General features: G+C 34.9%; 1 protein-coding gene across 1 annotated transcript in view; it reads left to right on the top strand.

Moving 5' to 3' along the window:
* The window catches only part of HMCN1 (hemicentin 1), a 410617-nt gene that overhangs the window by 313997 nt on the left and 84588 nt on the right, over positions 1-12032 (top strand). Inside the window, exons 57-64 of the mRNA XM_079108039.1 lie at positions 1242-1338; positions 6086-6247; positions 7048-7161; positions 7274-7476; positions 7760-7841; positions 7952-8083; positions 8428-8577; positions 10270-10429. Of these exons, the coding sequence (XP_078964165.1) occupies positions 1242-1338; positions 6086-6247; positions 7048-7161; positions 7274-7476; positions 7760-7841; positions 7952-8083; positions 8428-8577; positions 10270-10429 (1100 nt within the window). The remainder of the gene's footprint in view (positions 1-1241; positions 1339-6085; positions 6248-7047; positions 7162-7273; positions 7477-7759; positions 7842-7951; positions 8084-8427; positions 8578-10269; positions 10430-12032) is intronic.

Genomic DNA, 12032 nt, shown 5'->3' with positions numbered 1-12032 from the left:
ACAGTCTCTTTTGATTTTGTACTTTATAATAATTGCCTCAGATTTTCAAAAATAATTTTATTAGTTTATAAAGGTTGTGTGTAAAGAACATACAACTAAAATTCTTCTTTCCCATTTTATTCCCACTATCAGAAATGACCACTGCTAACAGTTTGATATGAATTCTCCTAGAAACTGTTTCTACATGGACACACTGCTAAATTTACCACAATATAGTCTTTGCAATAAAAGCCGCATTATAAAAAAACTCATTATTGCAAGTCTTTCTGTTACATATTTCCTGATGATAAAATTGTGTGGCATAAGGTTCTTTGTATATTAATATGTGTCCTTATTACAATTAATAATGGAAACCACATAAATATACTAGATTATTGTTTATCGCTGGGCATGTCTGTTTTTCTACTCTAGTGTCCTAAGAGAAAGTTAGGCATGTATAGAAATAACACCAATTCTTTTATTAAGATATGGTTTAGGTTACTCCTTGAGCATAATAAATAATACTGCACTGACCCAAGAATCTGAGCATAACTATCAGTGTATCCAACACAGTGGACATATGTCACAGAGTTCTTTATGCATAAAAAGCATCAGGCTCACTACCTATCATTCTCAAATTACCACCTAAGAATTGTGAATACTTCTGCTTGATATCACACATCCTCTACCAAAATGTTTAAATGTTTTTGTGTATAAGGCCAAAAGATACACAGATGAATGGATAAAATTTTCTGCATACTAAAATAAAGAAAATATACTGCTCTGTTCGTTAACTGTTGTCTTGTAAAACAAACCACTCCAAAAATTAGTGACTTGAAATAAGCATTTGTTTAGCTCATGAGTCTGCTAGTGCCTGGGTGATGTTTCTGGTCTCAGCTGTGCATACTCAAGTATCTGCAAAGACTTGTGGAACAATTATATGGCTCTGGTGAGCTTGTCTGAGCTCTTACTAATACCCGGAGCTTCAAATGCAGTAACTGGGCTGATTCTGCTGCCCACGATCGCCACCTCCAGCAAGCCAGTCATGCCTCCCTCACACAGTGTTGGCAAAATTCTAAAGAGTGAACCAAATCCATGGGTCTAAAAGCCATCATCAGCACCAGTATGCACCAGAAATCTATTTTCTTATGTTCATCTGATATTAACTAGATAGAATATGTATTGTTTATTCTTTAAAAATGAGAAATATTGCAAGTTGCTTTATTTAAATTTCAGTTGTAATTTCTTCATTTTCCCCTTAGATTCTAAATACTCAAATAACAGACATCGGCAGGTATGTGTGCATTGCTGGGAACACAGCTGGAAGTGCCAAAAAATATTTTAACCTCAATGTTCATGGTAAGAGCTCAGTTCTGAAACCATCTGGTAGGGTATGCTTGAAAGGGCAGGGAAGCCACATTCTACATTCTATAACTCATTTCCTGTAGTTAACTTGAGCAACATGTGGAACTTACATGCATTCAGTCTCCTTTCTTCTTTCTACTATAGCTAATAGGATTTATAAAGTACAAAACTTCTAGGAAGGCCAATTTTATATTATTTTAGTCCCTCAAGAGAAAGCAAGTACTCCTTCATATGTGAAAGCAAAATAAAGATTTGAAATCTGAAATACTTCAAATTTAGTGCAAGTAGAATCAAATATAGATGATTTTCTATCATAAAAATGTAGCTACTAGGCCTGATTAGAACCAGTTTTGGTTCTCAGCTGCAGAATTCACATTGAATTACATCTTCCAATAGCTAACATCCTTCCTGGAGATGAGAAATGTCACTTTTTGGTCTTAAATTAATTCCTTAAAAATCACCAGCACACCTAGTTCATTTGTGAGACTTAAGTTCTTATAGTGCTAAAAATTCCATAAATATATATGTGTATACACACATATATATATATATATATACACACATACTTTATATATGTGTATACACACACATATATATATATATATATATATACACACATACTTTTTTTTGCTAAAAAAAGGCATTTGTATGTCTACCACAAAAGAGTAATTTTATGTTCATGAGATGCAGCTGCTTCCAGAATATTAAATTAGAAACGATAAAATTACTATGAAAGATTCCCTTTGCATGAGTTATATATATATATATAATATGAGTAACATATGTTATATGAACTATATATAATGACATATATGTATATCCATATATACATAAAATTTTAACTTATTTTGTAAGTAGCTGAAATTTTCATGAAAAATTTCTTCCCTTCAAAACACTTTTCTTTAGCATGATGGATTTTTTTGTGTGTGTAATTTATAGGGAGTATTACTACCTAGCAAAGTTTGCTGTTTGTGAAACACTTGTCCTTGTATTTCCAGTGCTTAGCACATGGAGTAACACATTATAGGTGCTTAAATAAATGTCTTTAAGGGTTATTTTAAGAGTAAATCTGACCAAATCAGAAGCACATGTGTTACTAGTTCTAAGTAAATTTAAAACAAAGTATAATCAGTGTAAAAGTACACTTTCTAATCTGTACAGTGCAATAGAATAAATACTGAAAAATAAAAATGTTGGTTATTTTTTCCAGTTCTTCTAGGCAGTATTTCTCTTCCTGTGTGATCAAAAGCATCTTGTAAATACCCCAAATATAGCAATTGCACATGTTGCCTTAAGCTATACTTTGTATCTTTGTCTTTGCTACTTCTAAGTACTCAGGCAAATGGTCTCCACCTATTCAGCTTAGTCTTCCTAAACCTGGAATGGTGTCTGTAGTCAAGGTAGTTGCTAAATAAAAGTGTCTTGTTCATTCTCTTCCCTTCACATTCTTGGTCTCTTCTTAATGTGCAGAAGAAGTACCTGAAGAAGAGGGAGACTTGAGTGGAAGTGGTCACTAGTGCTTTATTTGGCACATGGATTGGAGTTCAGGAATGTGGTTCTTCTTTCGCTCGCTAATGACATCTTGAATTCCTGACTGAAGTCAGGAACCCATGACTTAAATATTGGAAAATTCATCTGGGGAAAATAATTTAAATTATTTTCACTTAAATACAATACCACGTCTCCCTCTATGACTGTGCTGGCTTCTTTTGTGCACTCACTTTCCAAATGCCAAAGATCAACCTGACTCTAGGTGCCTGCCCATTACATTCCCAAAGCATCACCACCTCCTCTCTTTCTTTCTCTTAAATAATGAAATTCTCCCTCTTTACTGGCTCCTTCCCAAGAATACATAAATTTAATTGTCTCTTCCATCTTAAGAAGGAAATGACTCCCTTAGAACTCATATTTCTCTCCAGCTGTATCCCTCACTTTCTCCCCTATTTCAAAACAAGCTTCCCTCATGGCTGTGTATATTACATGGCTCCGGTTCCTCATTCCTGCTCCCTGCTCCTACCCCAGCCTTCCATATTTCACCTTCAGGACTCCACTGAACCTGATCACTGGCTTCATGAATTAACATTCATATTAAAAAGTCTAACAGGCACCCTCCCAGCTGCATCTCTCTTCCTTCTGAACATCTGACATTCTTGGCCCCTGACTTTCTCATAAATTCTCCTCCTTGGGCTTCGGAGACATCCACACCCCTTGTTTCTGTCTTTCTTTCTAACCTCTTTTTCCCAGTGGCGTTGGCCAGTTCCTCCTCCTCCACCTGACCATTAGTTCTCCGAATTCTGGGCATTGTTCTCTTCCTGCTCTTTCCTAGGAGATCTTGAGCACTCCCAGGCTTCAGTTTCTATGCAAAAAAGAGTTTCCATATTTTATCTTTGGCCAGAGCCCTCTTAAGAACTCCAGATCCTTTGGTTCAATTATCTACTTCTTATTGACATAAATGTCTAACAATGACCCTAAAATTAAACTCATAGTCTTTCCTCACAAATGTGTCCCTCTTGGACTGGGGTTGTGGCTCAGTGGTAGAGCACTCACCTAGCATGTGTGAGGAACTGGGTTCAATTCTCAGCACAGCATATAAATAAATAAAAATGAAGGTCCATCAACAACTAAAAAAAATATTTTTAAAACAAAATGTCTTCCTCTTCCTGAGAATCCTGTCTTAGGAAAGGGTACCACATCTCAACACATTTCAACTGTCCGCAGTTGACACCAGAATCATGATGTCATCCCTGCTGCCTTCCACTCCTGTTAAGCCTTCCCGCAGTGGGTTCTGATGACCTACTGCAAGGTGTTCTGGGATGTGCCCACTTCCATAATGATTTCTGACACCAACCTCAACACCCTGGCTTGTTTTGCAGATATTACGGCAGTAGTCTCCTAACTGACCTTTCTGGGTGCCAGCAGCCTTCTCACCAGTTATCTCAAACTGTCACAAGATTGATGTCTTTTTTTTTAGTGCTTTTATTTTTCTAATGCTTTTAAATGCATTCTGGTTATACATAATAGCTGGGTTCATTTTGAGATCCACGACTTTAGATTAATTTTTGGCTATGCCATTTTTCTGCTTCCCATTCCTTAGGCTGTGTTTCAGTGTTCTTGATGCTGTGCAGAAGATCCTATAGGATCTGATCTTTGCTTAGGCCTTTCATGCTTTGCACGCCCATCCCTACCTTGCTCTTCAAACTCTGTTCTTGCTAACCTCTGGGTGCCATGGTCTTTCCCCCATTTGGGTCATTGTATGTGCTCTGCCTTCATTCTGAAAAACATGCTTATTTTCTTTCACTTATTCCTGATCGTATCTTAAGTATCTTCATACATGTCACTTTCTCCTTCTGATTCCCAAACTAGGTTACTTCCCTGTTGTCGCCCTAATCTTCTGATTGACACTCATTATACTTGTGATTACCATTTCACATAAAACAGTGGCTTAGAATGAGAACTGTGGAGCCAGACTGCTTAGCTTCCAAGCCTGTCTCTTCCAGTAACTAGCTGTGAGTCCTTATCAAGATGTCAACCTCTGACTCAACTTCTTCCTTCAAACATGAGGACAAGCCTGTATCTAACACATGACGTGTGTGAGGATTCAGTGAGATAACATGTGTCAGGTGTTTAAAACAGTGTTCAGCATAGCACAGCCACTCAAAAATTGTTCTATTACTTTTAGTTTAGTGTCTGTCATTACCATCAAATTATTAACTCCATTATCACCAAATTACTATGTTTTCCACATTGTACCACCTCGCACAATGTGTGAATCCAGTATACAGTCAACACATGTTTGATAAATTAATGAATTAAAAGCATAATTAACTAGTGGGTTAAAAATAAAAAGTATTTAACATTTTAAAAAGTGATTTCTGCTCTTCGATGTTTTGCTTCTGATGTTATTGTAAGAGTTAATCTTAATATAACTGTGCATGTAATAGATTGTTTTATTAGTTTCATACTTTAATTTATGTCTCCTGCTTCATTGATCTGACCAAGATCCGTTTCTACTTTTACGTGTTAACTTACCCATTCATTCATTTTCACACCCCTTTCTTGCTCTTCTTTCTCCTTCCCTTTTCACAGGAAACCTTTCAAATGTATGATTCTATGCTTTTCCTATAAAACATCAATTATTCCATATGCACATATGATTCTGTTTTATTCCACTTTTTCTCTGCACTGCTTTTGATTTTTTTTTTTTTTAATTTTGGGGTTGGGTTTGAAGAACAAATACTTTTATTAGTTTTTAAATTTTTTACTTATCTCGAAAGTCAAATTGATTACACTGTAAAAATACTCTGTATGATTTATTGATAAACAGATACCCTAGAATTAAATTTATACTCTATTGTTGCCATCACAAGAACAGAAAAGTGTTAAATAGGCTATAATATTTTTAAAAGGATTATTCAAATGCGCTTTTAAAAAAAAAAAAAACTTCTTCGGTCTTTATTTGAATATTGACAAAACCATCTTAGGAATTTCCACCTATGTTTTACAAATAAAATGTAGAATATTCTTAATTAGAAAATTCTGGTTCTTTCTTTCAATTGGGCAAAACCAACCTGATGGACCTAAACTTGATGAAGACACTGAGAAATTCTAGTTAAGACAGCTGGAGAGTTAACAGAACCATTAACTCTGCCTTAGCAGAGCACTGTGTTTGAGCTAATATGTAAGAAATTGGAATATGCATTTCTGATATCAGATTTCACTTTTAATATATATGCTTTTACAGTTCCTCCAAGTATCATTGGCCCCAACCCTGAAAATCTCACTGTGGTGGTGAACAATTTCATTGCTCTGACTTGTGAGGTCTCTGGCTTTCCACCTCCTGATCTCAGCTGGCTCAGAAATGAACAGCCCATCAAGCCAAACACAAATGCTCTCATTGTACCTGGTAAGGAACTTGTCGTTCTTTTAAGGTGGGTGAAACTTTCTCATTTTCCTCTATTTTAATACAAATGGCATTTCAACTTAGTTTCTTCCTAAACTTTTGTCTTGCTCCACTTATTTGTTCACAGAAAATGCCTCTCTAACCCATTTGGGACCATTAGGGTAAGACTGTAAAGACTTTTATGAACTCAGTGAGAATGTATAAAAGCAAGTTCTCCTCCAGCAAATTATGGAATTTAAGAACAGAAAAGCTTAGTAATTCTGAGTAGTAGATGGTAAATAGCACTTTCATTGTATTAACCACTGGTTGTTTTTAATCAATCCCAACACTTCTTGAAGATGGATGGATGGATGGATGGATGGATGGATGGATGGATGGATAGATGGTAGATAGATAGATAGATAATAATACAGTCAGATTAGATAAAAGAGACAAAATGAAAGAGAAGGACAGACAGATAATAGACTGTAGTTATTTCTGCCCTATGGAAAATTTAAACCCAAAAAACACTGTAGGTATTTTAGCTATAGTACAATTACTCTTTTCTCACTAGAACCTATATCAAATAGTTTTCCTTTCCATATTTGTTTACCAAAGAGAAAAATTTGGTTCTCTTCCTTTATAAAAAACTAAAATTGATAAAAAAAAGAGAAAGGTCAAGGAAAACTGACTCAATTATTTCATTTTAATAAATGAAATGATTCCAAATAATTTCTATGGAAAATGATGTGTTTTACCATTTATCTTATAGATAGTTATTAGAACAACTTCTGTTCTTCAATTTACATTCTATCTGCCTATAGGGGGTCGAACTCTCCAGATTATTCGGGCCAAGGTGTCTGATGGTGGAGAATACACTTGTGTAGCTATCAATCAAGCTGGTGAAAGCAAGAAAAAGGTTTCCCTGACTGTTTATGGTTTGTTTTCATCTCCTCATAATATTATTTCTTTCAAAAACTGGATTCATGACTTTCTATCTGAGCAACTTGATGAAAAAAAAATTCTTCTGTTCTTATTTCCTTCCCTCAGTGCCCCCAAGCATTAAGGATCATGGTGGCGAGTCTGTCTCTGTAGTGAATGTAAGAGAAGGAACTTCAGTGTCCTTGGAGTGTGAATCCAATGCTGTTCCACCTCCAGTCGTCACCTGGTATAAGAGCGGACAGATGATAACAGAGTCCACTCACATTCAGATCTTAGCTGATGGACAAATCCTGCATGTCAAGGAGGCTGAGGTGCATCTTTTATTCTTGTTTGAAGGTTGAGACTCCCTGGTGGGGTTGCAGAAGAGATCATCGGAAGTCACATGTTCCCTTTACTACAGTATTTATTTAAAAATACACAGTCAATGTCATTGACCTTATTTTCATTTTTAAAGAAAGTATCAGACTTGCTGAAGCTGATTAGAAGTGGGGCGTTTGAGCATAAAGATGACTGATGATTTAATCTACACTCAAACAGTGTGATTGGTCATCTATCACTTAATGGAGCACATACAATAGTATCTTTTTCTTTTAGGTATCTGACACAGGCCAGTATGTATGTAGAGCTATAAATGTAGCAGGACGGGATGATAAAAATTTCCACCTCAATGTATATGGTGAGCATCTGCCTCTAATACAACTCTTTTTCCCCCCAGATATGCAAATGAAAGAAAGTGTCCTGAATTCGCTTAATGAGGACACATGATTTTCTTCTGTCTTTTTATAGTGCCACCCAGTATAGAAGGGCCTGAAAAAGAAGTGGTTGTGGAGACAATCAGCAATCCGGTGACCTTGACTTGCGATGCCACTGGAATCCCACCTCCCACCATAGTGTGGCTAAAGAACCACAAGCCCATAGGTAACACCCTTGTGCATTGTTGTGGTTGTGTTTAATTGCTAGATTTATAAACTAGCCCACTTGCAGTATTATGCTCATAGCTATGCGTAATACACGTCTAATAATGTACTGACACATAAACTTATAAAATAGACTCACTGTAGAATGGTCATTCATTCTTCTTGCTTTTCCCTTTTTAGAAACCCATTTAAAATAAAAGTACAAAACTTTTATTTGAAATAAATAAAATAAAAGGCAAAACCTTTGAGAAATACACTTAGTATGTAAAGCAAGGTGGTGTTTGGTGGTGAATTGCAGAGATGTCATATATAAAAGTTTTTGTTTTGCTTTGTTTCTCCCTGTAGAAAATTCTGACTCCCTTGAAGTTCACATTTTGTCTGGAGGTAGCAAACTCCAAATTGCTCGATCTCAGCGTTCCGATAGTGGAAACTATACGTGCATTGCATCAAATGTGGAGGGGAAGGCACAGAAGAATTACGTTCTTTTGATTCAAGGTATGTCATGTACACCATGATCCACGTTCAGTTTCTTTGTTACATTCTGTCTATAGTATAAAATGATCTACATTTAAAGGGATCATTAGCAATTGACTCAAAATACCTGTACGTCACCAAAAATACTGTCAATTGTCCCATATTTATCAGTAAATTCTCTTTTCACGGGAATGGTCGTAAATGAGAGAAAGCATAGTAGTAGAACTTAGGAAATCTATTTTTCCATTTTTAATGAAATTATTACCTTCCTATTATTTGCATATATATATTCATACACACATATTATATTGAATTATGCTTATTTATTTCAAATTGGCATAACTTATTTTGATGCCAAGTCTGTAAATTTACTTGTGTAAATGAAGTTGAGTTCATAAACATAAAAATTATGTTTATGCATTAATAATATATAGATACCAACTCTAGTTTATGTGGTATAACCAAACATTTTACTGGACTTTTTCTATAATTTAGAATATCTTTAGACTAGAGATAATGTTTGCATATAGGCTCTGGTCCAGTGGTTGGCAAATATTACACACTATTTATAGAAAATCTCGTCAACATTCTTATTGACTTGACTTCTTTAATATTCTAAATTCTGTAGATCTGACATAGTTTTTATCATCTTCTACATGACTAAGATAATATTTGGAAAGATTACAAAATGATGTGCTAGTAAATGTTTAGCAGTTGATGCTCCAAGCATAAAGACCCTGGTTTGGAGACAACCATTTATTTGCCATTTTCTTGGAGGACTTAGGCCCACCACCACCTCCTTCCAGCCACGTGACATCACTGAACGCAGAGTGAGAAAGATGTGAAAAACTGGTTCCTGGGAGTGCATGTGACTGGCTGCCAGCACGTCCCTTTACCTATATTGTATAGGATAGGAATTTAAAGGTGTTTCTTTCTATTTCATATTGTTTCTTGATCAAATTGTTAAAGTGCAAAGATGATTAGATAGAACAGAAGCTACTAGATTCTGAAGTCTACAATAAGCCTACCCATTGTTCAGATATTATTTAGACTAGATAATGGAGAAAGAAATAACTAAGCTATATACTTTCCTCAGACCTTTATACCAATGTTTCATAAGACAGATTCTTGGCTAGGCATGGTGTCATACGCCTGTAATCCCAGCAGCTCTGGAGGCTAAGGCAGGAAGATCAAGAGTTCAAAGTCAGCCTCAGCAACTTAGCGAGGCCCTAAGCAACTCAGCAAGACACTGTCTCTAATAAAATACAAAAAGGATCTAGGGATGTTGTTCAGTGGTTAACTGCCCCCGAGTTCAATTCCCAGTACCAAAAGAAAAAAAAAAAAATAACAAAACAAAACACCAAACAAACAGATTCTCCTTAATTATATTAATTCTATCCATTGAAGAACTATCCATTGAGGATTTAATCTGTGAATGATTATATTTGGCTGGAAGGGCACCCATGAGACAGATCTGTCACCAGCCCCTACAACTAAATAATTACATCAATTTACAGATATATATATAAGGAATATTGAAGTGATTTAGTTCCTTTATCTTTCTCATTTAAAAGTCATTAATGAAGACAACAGTAGTTGATCTTAATCTGAGAAGAATATATGATTTAAAAATGGCGTGTTCTATGATTCTGTCACGTTCGTTAGAGTTTATTTTCTTCAGCCTTGTTAATGAAAGTCCTAAATATTTCTCAGTTCCTCCAAGCGTTGCTGGTGCTGAGATTCCAAGTGAAGTCAGTGTCGTTCTTGGGGAAAATGTTGAGCTGGTCTGCAATGCAAATGGCATTCCCGCCCCACTCATCCAATGGCTTAGAGACGGAAAGACCATAACTAACAGTGAAACAGAAAGAATCCGGTATGTTTAAAATGAATCTTTGCATTATAAATCATAAGGTCTTCTACAATGCCTAATGCTTCAAATTTCACATGAATAATAATGCCAAGTTCCATCTCATTGGAAGTTGGCTATCACTATATGCACAAAAAGAAAAGATAAATATTTGGAATGTTGGATACAAATTCCCTTTAGAGAACACTCAAAAATGTGTTTGTGTGAGTGCGTGTGTGAGAGAGAGATGTCAACCCTTATTCATTTACTGTGTTATAAAATTGCCTCAGGTACTCATTCCTCAAAAAGTTAGTTAATTATTGTACTGTTAACTGATTTTATTCCTCTAATCTCAGAATGCCCATAGCAAAGTCCGCAACGTAAGATAATTACTTCTTCTTTTCTGCAAAATTCAAGCCAATTTTGTCTCTCAAAAGATTCGCCAATAATCCTATATATTTTGGGTCCTCAAACCATCCAACTTCATATACACTATTGATCAGCTCATTTTTAGGGAAGACACAACCACATCATAACCCAGTTCATTTCTTATAGTGGTTTGTCCAAATTCCATCTTCAGCTGAATGTTGTTCCTTCAAAAGGACAATGCAGAATTCCACACTCTGCAAGATGACGTCATCACAAAGTCCTGTTACATACACATACAGAATAATTATATGCATAAGTAGAAATTAATTAAATGTATTATAAAACTTATCGTTTTGAGTCAGTATTTTAAATTGAAGGATTTGAAGTGTATTTTCTAGTCAATGAATTGAATATATATAATTTAATGACTGATAAGGGTTATTTCCTTTGTATTCATTTGATGTTAAAATTTACATATTTGTCCCCTTTACAAGTTTGGGTAAATTGCCCACTGACTAAATTTTAGAGGTACATTTTATATTTTATTGCTTTTATGTGAACATTTCTGAATAATTGATAAGTATTTAATTACTTTATTAGGTAAGCTGATATTGACCATATTCCAAGCCAACTTCTAGATTCTTGGTGGCACCTAAAGATCTTCTGTAATCACACCTAGGGATTTAGGGTCTTTCACTCCTGTCTTATATTAACATCATAAGTTTGCTTATTTTTATTTTTACTTTGTTGATGATTTGGTTACTATTCTACAATATGTATGGATTTCTTAAGTGGAGTAATTTGACAAAGTGATTTTCTCAATGTCAACTTAATTCTTTGTTTTGATATTGGCAGCCTGCTTTTTCATTTACTAACATGCCTAAACTCACAGAATTTTAATGTTCACATTTTGACAAAAGAAAATACAACTATATCCAGATAATGACATTATAATTCTCAATATCAAAATATGACACTTAATAACATAATAGAAACAGATTATTTCCTGTTAACATTGGGAAAGTCTAATGGTATTACTGTTGTTGAAATAACTGTAGATAACAATTTAACCTCTTCCTAAAACACAAGAAGTTTTGTTTTGGTAATTAATGGTATATGGAAAGAAAAAATAATGTAATTTGTTAATTTAGATATCTTCGATTATCTATTTCCCTATTATTTTCTCTGATGAACTCTAAAGAAAAACTTCAGCAATTTGTAGAAAAATTTTTACTGAATATATTCAGACATAATCTTGAGT

This window comes from Sciurus vulgaris, assembly GCF_902686455.1.
Source record: "Sciurus vulgaris genome assembly, chromosome: 12".
Classification (NCBI taxonomy): domain Eukaryota; kingdom Metazoa; phylum Chordata; class Mammalia; order Rodentia; family Sciuridae; genus Sciurus; species Sciurus vulgaris.
This window is presented reverse-complemented; position numbering and strand designations above follow the sequence as displayed.